The sequence below is a fragment of the Paroedura picta genome, chromosome 7 (assembly GCF_049243985.1).
Source record: "Paroedura picta isolate Pp20150507F chromosome 7, Ppicta_v3.0, whole genome shotgun sequence".
In the NCBI taxonomy this organism is placed as follows: domain Eukaryota; kingdom Metazoa; phylum Chordata; class Lepidosauria; order Squamata; family Gekkonidae; genus Paroedura; species Paroedura picta.
The window spans coordinates 63,762,649-63,779,548 of record NC_135375.1 but is presented as its reverse complement, the minus strand read 5'-3'; the positions used below and the strand labels follow the sequence as shown (position 1 = coordinate 63,779,548).

General features: G+C 39.5%; 1 protein-coding gene across 7 annotated transcripts in view; it reads left to right on the top strand.

Moving 5' to 3' along the window:
- Positions 1–16,900, top strand: part of AOPEP (aminopeptidase O (putative)) — a 242,045-nt gene that overhangs the window by 201,555 nt on the left and 23,590 nt on the right. For all 7 annotated transcript variants that reach the window (XM_077344574.1, XM_077344576.1, XM_077344577.1 and 4 more), the window contains one exon: positions 14,975–15,091. In XM_077344574.1, the coding sequence (XP_077200689.1) occupies positions 14,975–15,091 (117 nt within the window). The remainder of the gene's footprint in view (positions 1–14,974; positions 15,092–16,900) is intronic.

Sequence of the window (16,900 nt, the reverse complement as noted above, 5' to 3'; positions counted from 1 at the left end):
CCCTAAAGGTGATACCCTTAAATTGTGAAGAGGAGGACTGTCATAAGGACCCGCCATCCGCCCAGCAGCACATTCCTTACCGATCTTAGTTGCCAGGATCTCAGGTAGCTGGCTTGCCAATTTTAAATTGCCGCTCATCGTTGCGACCCTCAAGCCCGTAAATGGGATTCTGAAACCTTCGGTAAATCCTGCCGCAAGGTAATCTGCCGCTTTTTTATTAGGATATTGACTTAACCACCGCAGCAGCACCTCCACACAAATTGGCGTGCGGGCCAATGATCTCAGTTCTAGAGGCACCTTACACGCTCTTCTGTCCATTGTTATTTCCTGACCCTCCTCCTTTTTTGGAATAAGGCTGGCCCCCTCGAAAGGGCTGTTGGCTGCCAGTTGACTTCTCGCAGTCTTGCTTAGAGTGACTGCCCCCACATTCCTCACAACAATGCTCAAAGCAGCATTGACACCACAGACACGTGCCCCTATTGTAATCCCAGCAGGCCACTCTCCATTCCCTCTTACCACCAAATCTCCTTCTTTCTTGGTCATATTTCTTGTTCCCTTTGCCTATCTAAAAATGTGACCATTAGAGAATTATTATAATTATATTCAATTTCTATACTGCCCTCCTGGGAACTAGCTCATATATTCCCATATCAGCTGGTTTCATAACAGTGTTTAAACTCTATGCTCTAAGAACCACCATTTTTCTGTCTTTAGGGGGATCCTGGAGGAATTGTTATGGTGGGCCCTCAATTCTAACCTACTGATGGAATTATGTTTTAGTTCCCAATCTCCTCAAATCACAGTTACTACAGATACTTCCCTCTCAGGTTGGGTTTTTCCTGTTGTGGGGATAGCTATGTCAGTGATACATGGTCCAGAACTGAATGGAGCCTGCATATTAACCTGTTAGAACTGAAAACAATTCACTATGCATTTAACTCTTTTTCAGCTCTGCTGCACAGGAAGGTGATCCAAGTTCAGACTGATAAAGCATCACAAACAGAGAATATGCCTCCTTCCCTTTGTGTCAGGAAGCCCCTACCATTTAGAATTGGGCAAATGCCAACCACACATTCCTCCAGGCCATCTATATTGCCGGTTTGGAAAATATCACTGCAGATGTGATCAACAGATTAAGAGAACCCATGGTAAACATTTTTGTTACAAGGTTAGTTGTCTGATTCAGTCAACCTTTGACCATGTGCTCTCTGGAGCATTCTCTTTCAAAGTTTCCTTCCTAGTAGCCATTACATCTGAAAGCAGGTAGGGGAAATTATAGCATGTAATGCTGATTAACAATTTATAAAGTTACATGACCATAGAGTAGTATGAAGACCCAGCGTTCATTTTTTACTTAAAGTAATTTCTAAATTTCACCTTAACTATCCCACCAGCAAAGGTGAATTTGAAATTTGCCTCATTTTAAGTTCCATGATTAAGTATGCATTTGTTACATTAAGTCTTTAGTTTTTGACCTTTAAGGCTATATGTGACCTGTGTCCTACCTATCTGAGGGACTGCTTGTCTGCTTATGCCCCTGCAGGACTCTTCACTCTGAAGGTATGAATTTGTTGGTTGTCCCAGGGCCCTGGGACATTCGCCTGGTGGAATGAGCTCTTGGAAGAGCTGAGGGCCCTCACATAGCTATCTAGTTTCTGCAGGGCCTGCAAGATGGAGCACTTCCACCAGGCATTTTGTTGAGGTCAGGGGGATAACCAGAGTTATCAACTGTGTGTCTCACCCAAGTTATATGTTGAGATCAACCCCCGGGTTTACACCATCTAGGTTCACTGTATTGATCTCAAGGCTGGAATAGCAGAGCTGGGACTAAGAGATTTACTAAAGTCTATGCCGCCGTTTATTGCTTATCTTTTTTGTAATTTTTATTTGGGGATTTGTGGGGTTTTATTGTGCATTTATTGGTTTTATATTGTAAACCACCACAAAACGGCAATTGCCATGTGTGGCGGTATATAAGTCAAAGTATCAAATAAATAAATAATATATTGGAGCAACACAACCAACCATAATATCATACCTGTATTTCAGGATTATAAACTGCAGTTATAGGCAAATACATTGGCAAAGTTTTAGGGCTGGGATTTGTGTGATTTTTTTCTTGAGACTTTTATGGCTAATCTTTAACATTTGTGAAGGTGGTAGTTTAATATATGTGACAAGTATCCTCAAGTGGCAAATGGTAAGAGAATTTGTAACTAATTTTTTGAAATTATGATTTATTAGGGAATCAAGCCTGTTTAACTATAGCAATGAAAGTATAATTGAATATGAAGACTAAAGTCTGCTTTTTATTCTTCCTAGTTAGTGGGAAATAGCATGTGAAAGAAAGAGGTTCAGAGAAAGATTCTGACCGCTTCAAACTTGCCAAGTGTGCTAAGGCTAAGGCTATGGTATTTCAGAAATGAGAATTCAGGTGTATTTAATGCAAGCCATACTATGCAAGCCATACTATCCATAGAATGCAAAAAGTATAGCATTTTGTGCTATTAAAATTATGTGTTTCTTCCCTGTGCACAATACTTTCAGTTTCTGCAGAAACTTGCTGTTAGTGATCCATGCTTAGATACCTTTACAAAAAAAAAAAAAACCCTTTAAAATATGGCACTTACTTTTGCTATTATTATATTTCTTATGCTTTAAAAGTTTGTTTTTAAGTAAATATATGAAGCTCGTACTTATTTCCCTCATAGTTGGATTCCATCTGTAACCTCAGAAGTACATTAGAGTGTTTGTGTGTGTGTGTGTGTGTGTGTCTTAAGTGATGACTAGCAGCTGCGATATAAATGAATGTGGTAGTGAAGAGAGAGTCAGAAAGCAGCTAAGAAAGGGGCAAAGTGTTATGAAGTTCTCCAAAAGATACATAAAAATATAAAATCAAAATGCAGCTTCTTAGAAGATAATGGAATGCCCTGCAGTTAATTGTTACAGCTTTCTGACTGTTCACTATAAATTTGGAAGGTAGTCTCTTGTGTTTTTATGCTTTACCCTCTTACATATAAAAATGTTCTGAGCTAATCCAGGCTGGAAACTATCTCAAATGATTTCCAAAAATACACTGAATGGGGATGGAATACACATCACTGGAAATTTCTTACATAGTAAAGCATTCCAGAGAATGGAAAATAATAGGGGAATTAAGTTTTCTTGACTGAGTGGTTTTTGAGCTGGTTGTTGCTGGTTGCACTGTGATATAGATTCTGTCATAACCTGATGTTTAAAATGAGATGACAGTCCTAACTCGATATTTTGGTAAAAAGAAAGGCTTCACGTGGTAAGCAAGGTGTTACCAATGATATTTGGGCAGAATGGCGTTTAATACACAGGACGTGCCAGTTTCTTCCTTTGTTGGGAGAGAAAGTGTTAAAGACACAGACGAGAGCATTAAAATGGGGCTTTGTACATTTTAGTTTAACTGCAGAGTGGTTGTTTTATGTTAAACTTGTAATGTAATGAAAAAAAACCCTTGTGCTAAAAGAAGTTATTTAGCCTAGTACAAGATTCTTCTGATTTGCATAAGAGCTGTTGAAATGAACATAAAATGCACTGACCATATTGGAGTTAAACATGTCTTACACAGTTTGCTCTCAGAGGTTTTATTAATGTTATTTACAAAATATGAAAAAAGTAAATCTACTTTGCCAGTTTTATTGCTTATCTGTTAATATGTGTGTTTCCTGCTGGCACTCATTTTACAGCTTTTGTATTTTAAGTTTTAACTTTCATTTTTGTGTGTATGAGAGAACTTAGTTTATGTTCATAAAATATCCCATGGAATGCAATCATTTTTAAAAACAACCAAATCACATCACTATTCTGCCAACTTCTTGTCTACTAAATTTCACCCACGATTAAATGTTTACGGATGAATTACTATACCACAAAAACATGGGTTTATAGCAAAAAATGTCTGCCAGATCCTAGGAGTAGCTATGGCAACACTAGCAGTTCCCTCTTATTAAGTGGTAATATTATTACAGAAATTCAGTTAAATGTCATCACATCCCCTAAAACGGTCTACTGAGAAATTCTGTTCCTTTTAATAGTTTTATATACAACTGTTGCGTATCCTTTAAAAAAAAATCTGCTTTGAATATAAATGCTGACTCAGCTTGTGATATACAGGGTATAGTCAACATAAAATATATATGGACATAATATAAAAGGTTTAAGATAGACTGTATCATCTCTAAAAGAGAGTTATCATGCTCAAGGGTAAAGTTGTGATGAAATGTTTCTTTGTGAATATAGGACTGGGGAAAATGCCATATAGCCTGACTTGAACCTGCTTAGAAGCCACCTGGTTTCCATTTTGCTCTCTCAACACTTCATTAAATGTTAAAAGTTTAATCATTTATGACATTTGAATGCACTTAGGTTATATTGTAGACTTTAAAGTTCTTCTTAAGAGGATCTTCTTTCCATTAGGTGAAATATTGGAAATATGCTTTGCATATGAAAACTCATATTGAAGTCCATCCAGGTAGTATAACAAGTGACAACTTTAACTAACATTTATTGAGTATAGGTCTAGCTGCCTTTATTCTACTAACCTTGACTTTCAAGCAATGCGTCCCTTGTGAGGAATAGCCTGCTCTTTGGCTTCCAGAAAACCAGCTTACATTATACTGGCATCTCCCAAGCAATCACGGTGGAATCTTCCTTCCTTCCTTCCTTCCTTCCTTCCTTCCTTCCTTCCTTCCTTCCTTCCTTCCTTCCTTCCTTCCTTCCTTCCTTCCTTCCTTCCTTCCTTCCTTCCTTCCTTCCTTCCTTCGTATGCACATCTGGAGGACCACAGGTTGACTACCCCTGCTTTATGGCACCACAGTTCTGCTGAATTTGTATATTGCCACTCCCAGCTATACTGGCTCATGGCGGTTTACATATAATAAATAATAACCCCATACATCCTAAAACAAAATAAAACATTCTAACAATAGAGCCCTTGCCCTAATTAATCAATAATAAAATTTCAATCACTAAAAGATAGCAGCATAAAACATTACTCCATAACGATTCACTGAGCCAGCTACACAGACACACAGCCAATGCTGCTAATGTAAAAAAAAAGGCATATTCAAATTTTCTCGGAACCCCTATAGAACTGCAATACTCTAGTTATCTTTGATAGGAAGTAGTGATACACTCGTTAAGCCAGGTCAGTTTCAGTCTCAGTTCAATTATGCTTGTGAGGCTAGAATCATTGGGACGTCCAGATATTAGCTGACATTCTTGTTCTGGCAGAAAGGGAATGGATTCAGATGATAAACAGATATGTGCTGACTACTTTAAACTGGATCTTATAACATCTTTACCAATTGGAGAAGTAGATGTTTCTGATGATAGATTCAGGAGGGTAGCAGTGTTTGTCTGAAGCAGCAGAACTGAGGCCAGTAGCACCTTTAAGACCAACATGCATGCACTCAACTCTGCCCCACACCATCTCACACAAAAGTTTATATCTTGAATAAAACCTTGTTGGTATTAAAGGTGCCACTGGGCTCAAACTTTATTATATTTCTGATTAGTCACTTTATGTAACGCCATCTTCCAAGTAGGTTTTTGGTATTAAAATGTGAGTTGTTTTAAAATGATTCCACACCTTTCTTTTAAAGCCTTCCATTTTATTTCAACTTCTTTTCAATTTATTTCTCTATGGATCAGAACAATGGTTTATCTAATCCAGCATTATGTTTTGCATAGTGACTGACCACAGAAAATTCACAGAAAGGCATGGAGTCCAAAGCCTCTTCCTGCTGATGCCCCACAACCGCTTATGTTCAGAGACTGGTCCCACACAGAGAGGCCCCATGGAACCACCATGGAGGTGTGCATCATAAGAGAGTGATGGTCATATTCATTTTCCACAAAAATCCCCACTTGGCTGTCAGTCAAGAATTGCTGTCCCATGTGAGACTTAAAGTGCTCTTTCCTCAGTTGGGTTGGAATGCAAATATAGAGTTTGCACTGTCCAGAATGCACACTCAGGATACAGATGCCGCTCCTCCATATTCTTTTTTGGATGAACAGGTATTAAAATAAATAGTATAAGAAAAGCTCAAAGGTGATTTATGCTCATGTGAAAATGCTTCTTCTCAGTTGGAAATATAAGATAATCCACTGACTACTGATTTGTACTTCTTGGGATGGCTGGCACAACGTTGTATCTCTTAACCCAATTTAACATTTTTGGCTTCATTTGCACGAAATGCACTGAAGGCTGAGCATTCTGCTTCAGACTTCTGTATATGGTTCTGCCTATGAGCCCAACTCCAGATTTGTATTTCCAGTGTTTGAACCTCTTAGCTATAGAGTATCAATATGCTTGTTAGCAGCTGTTTTTGTGGTTACTTTGTATTAAATTCTTATGTTGCTTGAAATGAGCATATGTTTGTCCCTGAAGGAGAAATGCATCCATTTGAAAGAAAAGAGAACATGAAAACAGCCATATTCAGGAATATCATTGGAGATATACCAGGACAAGATCGTTCTAAATGTGTTTGCTGTTAAATAAAAAGCATTGCTTTGAATGCTCAGTATTATTTCTTTTCCTTTCTTTTTGTCTTTGTGAGGGAAAAGGATTTATTTAAAGAATGTTTTTAATTGCAGCCAGAAGAAACCAACCCTGAAGGCAAATTGACAATACAGAGAGTTTATGACAGTTTCCCTTCTCTGCTTTTTATTCCATTTTGGTCTGACTCTGGGAAGGATACTCTGAACCTATAAACCTCGTTTCCTGGACCAGTAGTATTGCTTTCTTATCTGTATTTAATGAGGAAGTCCTGTCTAAAGGGAGCCATTCACTATCAAAGCTGTGGGTTGGCTTTTTCGTTTCATTCCTTCCCTTTTCACAGATGAGGCGGGCAGCATTCTGTTTTACTTTGGGAAATCTTGTAAAAATTTTACTGAGATAGCATTTTGTACAAGTGCTCCTTCAAGCACGATGCTGTTTTGATTCTGAAACTAGAATGCTTCTCTTTGTAATATGCAAAGGTCAAATTCTTCAGTTCTGATTTGGGACTTGTTTGTGTTGAGTTTTAGCCAGCATTCTCCAGTACACAGTAGTGATTTTTTTTAAGTCCTTCTCTCCCCACACCCAAATGCTGTTTTCAGTCAGCATAAACAGTTTCTTGCCATAACAACATAGACAAATATAGCAGAGGACCCATTTCTCGGAGAGCGGATTCCCCATGCATTTCTTAACCATTTTTGGGAAGAATTGATCGATCTGTATATGCAGAAGAGGGAGGCGTTAGCTGCAAAATGAAGTGACATCATATATATTACTCCCATTGATCCACTTTTAGACTACAGCGAGGATAAAAGGAAATGGCATCAGGGAGGAAGTATGCTCATTTAGGCACAGATCCCAGTGTGATAATGGAGTAATAATAGAAATCACGCCACCGTCAATTGGTTGCTGCATTAGTCCAGGGCACATTTCTCCTCTAAGGAGGCTTTCAATGACTTCATTCAAGTGCAGGCTGTAGCAAATGGGATATTCGGCATACCAGCTGTACTCCTTTAGTGATTTGTGTTCTGGCTTTGGGGCTCAGTGCAAGCAGTCATGCTGTTGGATGCTCAAGTGCATATATCTGTGTCACATTTTATGGCTCTGGAAGGTCAGTAGTCAAATGTTTCAATGACATTTTTTCAAGTATAAATTGTGGACCTGGCATTTACTGCATTATGCTAATGTAGGCCTTGACAAATAGACTCTTTTAGGGTGGGTGGTCTTCTGAGAGGAGAGGCCAATGACCTTGTAGAAAGCACTAAGAGCTCCTTAGAAGAGGCATGCTTGGTTTTCACTGTGCTTTTTACAAGTTGCTGGGAGCGAAAGAGATATTGAAACTGTTCAGAAAATGCATATTTTTGTTGTGTGCTTGCTCTGTGGAAAGTTGAACTGTAGTTGAAAGTTCGAAACGGTAGTTGCTGTTGTCAAGAGCAATACTTACCGTACTTGTAAGTCTTACCTTAGAAATAAAATTCAAAGAAACATATCTCATTTCCTACCGATAGTTTAATAAAGGCTTGCTTTGGAGAACCCGAGAGCATGCTCCTCCTGCTGTTTGTGCTCATTCTGGTGCAGTAAAATTGGATTGTAGTTTACCATTTTGGTTTTTTCCTACTTTGCAGCTCAAATTTGCTTTGTTGTGATATGTCTAAATACTTTTTGAAAATCTAAATGCTCAGTAGTTGAACTTCAAAGAGCAGTGTGCGATGGCACAGACAAGCGCAGCAAAATCTAGTATATGCCATAGTAACAGTGATTTAGGACCTTCCTGGTAACAGTTATAGGATTGTTAAACTTCAAAGATTTTTAAAAATCTAGTAAGTGTCACAATTTAGGGGAAATTCACTTTCCTGCTGGCATATGGTGTTATTTCTTGGAATGTTACGAGACCGTTCAGTGTGCCTGATTACATAACAATTTATTTCCTTTTTCTAGTATTCTTACTTGAAAGAACATTTGGCAGAAATAATCATAGGAAAATAACTATATTTTATGGGTTAAAGATGAGCTATACTTAGAATATTCTGCTTCACACAGTATATTGGTATAAAGCATGCCTCATGCCAGTGGGAGATGCTGTAATTTTTGTTTGGAGTCCTAAACAGAGTTATACCTTTCTAAGCCCATTGATTTCAAGTGATTTAGAAGTATGCAACACTGTTTAGGATTGCACTGTTAATCCTCTCAGAGGTGTACTGTCTTAACACTTAATAATAAACAAAGTTTAGTATTTATACATTTCTGAGACAAAGTTTCCCAACATTTCCTTCCCAGCCCAAAGTTTATTCAGTCATGCCAGCATTTTGCATAGCTTGGAAGAACTTCCTATTGGGGTTAGTGTCAGGGGCAGTTTAGTCGTTGAGTGGGGGATTTCCAATTATGAGATGTCAACAAGAAAATTATTTCAAAATTGTGACTTTTCCCAACTGACATTTTAATTGTGATCTTGCTTGAAGAATAGTTGGCATTTAGAAAATATATCTTCATTTATGAATATGAACTACATTTATTTACTTTATTTACACCCAAGGTTGCTCATATAATTCTCCTCTCCTTCCTTCTATCTTCACATCAACCCTTTGAGGTAGGTTAGGCTGAGGGTATGACTGGCCTAAGGTCACCCAGCAAACTTCCATGGCAGAGTGGAGATTTGAATCGGGTTCCCCTCGATCATAGTCCAACGCTCTAACCATGAAAACAGACTGGCTATCAAACAAATGCAGACAAGAAATTCAGAATAATGTATGTTGGTTAAGGTAAAGCAATAGGATTCAAGCTAGTTATAATTGCCAATGTTTAAATATTGCACAATATTGTTAAATATTGCATGATATTGTAAATATTGCATGATTGTTTTGGGTTTTTCAAACTGGCAGTTCAGGTCAGATATCATGGGTAGAATTGAGCAAAACAATGACAGTGGTGATTTGTGAAAATCATAGGACATAACAATCATCAGTTTAAGACCAATTTATTTATATGAATTTTAATTTTGTTTGTGCTTGAATCAATTGGTTACAATTTATTTCTAATTTTCTTCTGGATGCTCTTCTAGCATTGCTAGCATGAATGTGCCTCTAGAATGTCACAAATGCAGCTTGCTTTTTTTTTTGGCTGAAACAGTCCAAATTCATTCACAATTAAATATTTGAAGTAATTAGCAGTATGATGGAGACAATTGATTGTTTTTTAATTGTGGAGTTGGTGCTCTGCATGTCACATATACATTGCAATGTAGGTCATGTGTATAACTGTGAAAGGGAGTATACGCTTTAATATCATCATGTTGTAATTACTTTTTCTGTGAAGGCTCATTGTTTCCTACAAGTTGAGTCTTGCGGCAGGTATACAAAGCCAGAGGCAAACTACCTTTAAGCACTTGCATTAGCAGTATGCCTTTTTAAAAAATTAATGTTATTAGTTGTGCTGTGCCAGCATTACTCTGAATATGAGATTCGGAATCAAGGGAGATCAGCATAAGGCAAGTAAGAAAGTCAATTGTTATTACTCTATTCCCCATTGTTGCTTAGCTTTTCTCAATTGTTTACATTCAAAGTAAGGCAGAATTATATGAGGTAAATCATATACTCTGTGAGGTAAATCAAGGATATGTGTTTAGTTTGATGCTATATTTTTATGCTTTCTTTGGCCAAAATTACATTTCTTAAGTTTTAGATCTTTTAAACAATAGCCCCTTGTGTGTGGAACATAAAAAGTATGTGCCAAAGATACAATTCAAAAAAACCTTGACTGCCCTTCAGTTTCTGGCACTTTGGTGCGGTTTCCTTCAGAAAGCCAGGCTATATAAAGGAAAAGAAGTGACTTTTATTAGATGGTGTTATGCAACATTTGAATTATGTTCAGATTCAGTTATTTTGGCAAGGGCAGTAACCTCTCAGAATTCTCTCCTGTTTATAGCTGACTTCCTTATCCATCCCCCCTCCCAAAAGCCCACTGTTCTTGAGCAGTCTGCAGAAATGTTTAATGGTACAACTTGCCTTTGAATGCATGGTGGTGTACTCATGCAGAAAGAGCAAAAAAAGGTGGGGGAAGACTTCTGTGAGAAACCAAAGAGGATACTGAGTACCAATGTACCGTAGGCCACACACAAAAAAAGGCTAGGTCATAGATTGTGTGTAATGAGTGAAAACAGTCTCTTTATACAATGCAAAGTATAGTAAAGTATAACCATTCAAATATTTTTTTTAATTCTGTGCATAATACAATAAGTTATAACAAAAGAAAAAGTATAGCAATTTTTGTTAATGCCATTGTCCAATGTCTCAACTTTTGTATCAAGTATACTAGTCTCAAAAGAGGCACTTAATTTACCAAGTGTCCTTAATCTGAGAGTCCAAGGCCCATTATGCACGGCAGTAGCTACTCTGTGCTGCTGCCGTGCCATTGTGGTGGGGCATCCTGCCCCGCCATTCCCCTTGTACACATGAGGGAAGGGCATGCAGGGCTGCCCCATCATAGCGCGTGCACACGCGCTTTGTGCCACGGCCAGGAAGCCCAGGACACTGCCAGGCAAGGTAGGTGGCAGCAGCTGGGAAGAAGAGGTGGGGAGGGGCCAGGGGGGAGTGGGGGGCCAGGCTCCCTCCACACGCTATGGCGGGGGCAGGGGGATGCCCCTGCCAGCTCTGCAGAGCCGCAGGGGCATGCGGTGTCCCAACAGGGACACTGTAGGTTGGGGCCTGGCGGGCTGAAAGGCCCGCACGGTCAATTATACACAACGCAGCCCCTGCAGGCACTCGCGGTATCCCGGAAGCTGCGGAAGTTCCTGTGTTCACATAATGTGGGCACTCCGTGGCCCTGGGCCAGGCCATGCTCACGCTGGCAGTGGGGGCATGCATAATCGGGGATTTCCCCTGCTGCCCTGCTGCTGCCAGTGCGGGCATTCTGGCCTGTGCATAATGGGTCCAAAGGTTCATTTTTAATTAATTCAATCAAAATAGCATCAGATCATTTGTTAAGAATGGAAATCTCATCCTAAATGGCTTGCCCTCATGAAACATGTCACCTGGTTTCTTAAAGAGATGTATTTAAAAAAAGAAGATGCATAAAGGCCATATATTATATGTTTTATCTTCAGTTGTTCATAGTCACTCCAAATAACAGTGGATCCACCATTGTCAGCAAATAAGGAAGCACTTTCCAGTCGTTTCATTATTTCAGCATCAGTGTAGGCCATGATGATGTGTCCTCAAACCAAAGGAAAGGAGAAAAAGCAATAAATGGAAATCAAATATACTGCATACCAGAGGCAATTACTGTTGCAGTTCTGTATACATAGATACACTTTTAAAATGCTGTTTGGCTTTAATGGGAAGTGTAAATAAAGCATAAGATTTCAAGCTTAGAAAAACAGTGATGCATTTATATTTACCTAAGTGTGAGAGGTTGGAGCATTGAGCACAAAGTTCTCCATCTTGATAAGGAGGATGTTGTCACAACAGCTGATTGGCATATGAGGAGCTGGCTGAAAACATCTTAATTCCTTTGTACTCTCTTCTCCCCATCCCAATTAAGCCTGGACAGATCAGGCATAGAACTTGGATCAGGGAGCCTGAACTGGAAAGGTGGCATAAAATGATGATTTTAAATAATATTAAACAATAACTACCTTGCTGTCCCCACTCTGGATTGCAGGGTTCTTTAACTTGGAGCATGCTTCTTCCTTTGCTTCCCCTGGCAGCACCTCCTGCACTGTGAGGTGAGGTTGCCTGGATGAGCAATCAAGTGAGAGATGCTAAAAACCTCACCAGAGTTCTTAAACTTTTATCAAAAGATTGCAGTCAAAGAAATAAGGCAAAATCATTGCTTTTACTTTGTATAAAAGAAAAGTCATTCAGAAGGGAAGGGAAGTTTGTATGAAAAGTTCAGGGCATAGGTGCTTAGTGCATGCCCTCAGGTTATTGCAGCAGGTACTTCTGTGTCAAAGAAGAGGGCAGAACAACTAGGAAGGAAGGAAGGCATTGGTTCCTATATGCCACTTTTCTCTATTCAAAGGAGACTTACAGTCACCTTCCCTTTCCTCTCCTAGTTGGCTTGTCCAGAAAGAGCAGAAACTGCTGGGCTTGAATTTAAACCATATATGCTTTCAGCAAAAGTAATGGAGCTGCACTAAAAGAGGTAAAGGGCCAGCAAGGTGCGGGGGGGGGGGGGGGAGACATCCCAGCAAAACATTTCACTAGCATAAACTTATGTGCTTCTCCACATTCTACTGACTTTAGCTGTTCCCATGTTCTGTTGTATTGCCAGCAGCTTCTGCAGTAGGCAGTTGCAAGAGCTATATGGTTGATATCCTTGGGTTGTATAGGTTGTTGTCCTTTCCTTTTGCCAGCAATTGAGAACTTCCCACCAAAGGGACAAATCCTGATTCAGGGACTGAGACAGAGTTTATGAGGTTGGGAAAAGGATTAATCTCTGTTCCTCAAAATGTCCATTAACTGCATGACCATGAGTCAGAAGATGCCCTGAGACTTTAGGACAGCCTTTTTCTACATTTTTATCATGGAGGACCCATGATAAAATAATGGATAATTTTCCAGGTTTCAAGGCATCCCAGCTGGCCATGCCTCCCTGTCGTGCCCCTGGAAGTGACATGTCACATCAAGTAACATCACCACCTGTATTAAGAGGCAGGTTTGAGGAGGACTGAAGGGGGAGAGAAAGGAGGCAGTTTAAAGTAGGAGTAGGTATGCAGACTACACCCCCTCCCAAGCGTAGAAACCACACAAGAATTCACTCATGCTCGGGGGGAGGGACAGTGGAAATGACCAGTTCCCTAGCTTTTGACTGAGTCCATTAAGGCAGGAGGAGAAAGGCTATCGACTCCTTCCAGAGCTCCTGCAGATCCCCAGGGGTCCATAGACTCCTGGTTCTGAATCCCTACTCTAAGGTCTTGCTCCACAAAGAGGGAGGTGCAATAACTGGGGGCCTCATTAAAAAAGTAAGAAAAATCATAATGAATCCATGAGACCATGCGGTTAATTGGAACAACAGTTGAAAGAGAGTCTGGTCAAATGGAAAATTAAATCTTCTTTCAAATATTGGGGACATGTGGAATGTATTCCATAATATTGTTGTTTCCAAGTAACTTAACCTATATCACTTGGCACATAAATCACCATAAAAGTCTATGAGAACAAGACATCTTTTTTTTTTGTTCTTGAAAGTATCAAAAGTTACTCCTGTCAAGAAGATTATAATGTTGGTATGGTTTTTACTGTTGTTTGTGATGTAGACAACATTTCAGTAAATGAGGAATTCCTTGCAAGATATTCAGGACTCACAGTTCTAAATCAACCCAGTACTTTCTGGCATTGTGAGATAGGTTGCTTCTTTGTTTTTCTCTGAATTATTTATTTGAAGTAAAAGCAGAATAAATGAAGCACTTAAGCACTCATTGCATCAGGTCTCCAGCTGACCTTTACTTCAAATTACAGTATCTGCAATTAAATTCTTAATCCAGCTGTGCTGGATTTGACCAATGGTTCATCTAGTCCAGCACTCTATTTCATAGAGTGGTCAATCAGGTCTGCAAGTTCAGTATGGAAGTTTTCCCCTGATGTTTAGCTGTTTTCTTCAACTGCAAAGACATTAAAAGAAGGAGATGTTTATATGCTCATGATACAGATTTTATATTGAGGTTTCATTGTCCAATGTAAACTTAATATATCTTTTAATATAAAGCTACCGATCACAGTATGTTTTCAAATAGTTTGTTCATGATCTTCGGATATACAAATAAAATCTTTATGCCATGATTTGAGTAGACTCTGTTGTTGTTCACCAGTTTTATGTGTGGTTGGAACTCTAGGAACTGAGACAATATAACTTGTTTCTCTCTCTTTAAATAAAATTGCTTGTCATATATAGTAAAGGTAAAGGTAAAGGTATCCCCTGTGCAAGCACCGAGTCATGTCTGACCCTTGGGGTGACGCCCTCCAGCGTTTTCTTGGCAGACTCAATACAGGGTGGTTTGCCAGTGCCTTCCCCAGTCATGACCGTTTACCCCCCAGCAAGCTGGGTACTCATTTTACCGACTTCGGAAGGATGGAAGGCTGAGTCAACCTTGAGCCGGCTGCTGGGATTGAACTCCCAGCCTCATGGGCAAAGCTTTCAGACGGCTGCCTTACCACTCTGCGCCACAAGAGGCTCTTGTCATATATATAATATATATATATTCCATAAAACATGGGGGCAAATAAACTCTAACAATATTTCATTAAGATGATCCGATACAAATATACAATGAGAAGCCATGGCAAATTACTATTGGTGGGGGTAGAAACTTTCAGTGTACAGACAATGAAAACTTAGAGGCTTTCCAGAAATGCATATAAAAGTTAGCTTTGGTCTGTTTCAATACACCATTCAATGTTTATGCATGATACAGAAAACATCACCTCTTACAAGCTATTTATTTTCTTCTAGCTTCTCCCGGACCAGCTGGTTTTAGTTCTGGAGCATCTCTTGAAGGAGAAGACATTATGTTCAAAAATGTTGGAGTGCTTACAGAAAACCTACCACCTCCGTGAGCAGGATGCCGAGGTAATCCAATAGCATTCATAGTGAGCTCATAAGCTAAGGAAATAAGGTAATGACTGGAAATATCAACATTCCGATAATCAGCAGTGAAACAAGTCTAAATCTGTCCTGAAGGCAGTTATAGCACTGCTTGCATTTACTGTGTTTGCTGCTCTCGGCTATATGACTGGGTCTTTAATAAACTCTTATCTTTCTTTAAAAATACAGCATGTGTGTACATGTGTAACACAGTTTTTGTTTGGCTATTTTAGCTATCACATCTGGCACCCATCTCTTTCTGCTTGTAAATTTACCCATTCTGGACAGGGTGAAAGTGACATATGGCATATTTAGGATTCATGTCTCATGTGCTACTGGCCCTATTTTTTCATCTGCTGAAATGCCTGCTCCTGGTTTAATCACCCCCCCCGTTCCCAAATATTAGATTGACTGTTTATGATAAATAAGTATTTTCTGATTTAATGATATAGATTCAGAAATGGTAGTTGGCTACCAGTCTGAACAGTTATAAAATACATCATACAAATAGAGACTGTGGTTAATGACAGCCTAAACTAAACCATGTGGGATTTCCTGGATAGATATATCAGAAGGAAGAGGTGACTGAAAGTGTGAAATAGACAGTGAGATATTGCAAATAAGTTTGCAGATCAGAGACAAATCCAACTCCTGGCGAATAGTACAGTGTAGAGTAGGACAATATAAATACCTGCCCCAAGTGTAACTTGGACACAAGTGCACATCAAATATCCTGTAAAATAAGTGAGGATCTGCAATACTCATAGGAGGGATCCCTTCCTCCTCCTTACCTTTAATCTTGCCCCCACTGTTATTGCTAGCATCTTGTTGCAGCTCCAAATATAAATTAAATGGAATTTAAATTAAAATAAAGCTAAGAGGAAGAAGGGATTCCATCCCTTGGCTCTGGGCCCCTTCTCGCAGTTGCAGCTGCCATTGGCTCCCAGACTCCACCAGTGAGCTCCTGCCTCTTCAACCCCTAACATTAATGCTGGCACTCCCACCACTCCCCACATTGCTGAAATTTTGATATCCCTGCCTCCGCTGCCAGGCCTACCACATTCCTGCCCCATAACACTCTCACATTGACACTGATGCTGGCAAAAACAGTGAACCTCCTGAACCCCCCCCCCCAAAGTCCTCAACAGCTGGTACCAGTGAGCCTGGCATGGGTTCCCCCCAACCCCCTCAAAATCAATGGCAGTGAGCACAGCACAGCTCCTGGCCTCTGCCACTATGGCTCCCAACCCCCCTCCCCAATCTCCACAGCTGCCACCAGCAAAGCCTGTGCAGCTTCCAGCCTCCCTCACCTGGCCCTTCATGGCTGCCACTTCTTAAGTCACTACAGAGTCTAAGGTGAGAGAGGTAGCTGTCTTGTCTCTGCATGCATAGTCAGTGATTTTCTTTAATGGGATTTAAAACCTCAATGTAATTTTGTAATGATTTTCTTCAAACCAAACATAGAGAAAAATTTGCTTTCTCTCAGTGTGGGTCTGAGCCACAGATTTAGATATCTGCAGATCTGCCCACACTTGAGAAACATATTATAGAAATAATGTTGAGTTAATATTCAGAACCTTACATTGCAATCTTAAGTTTGCATATTCAGAAATAAACTCTACTTCATGGAATGGGACAGTCTCTAGTATGTAGGATTCTAACCTTAAACCAGGCTTTCTAAACCAGGGTTTGTGAAACCCTGGCATTTCTTGACAGCCTTGGAAGGGTTTCCTGAATATATATTTTTTAATTTGTTATTTATTATTATTATTATTATTATTATTATTATTATTA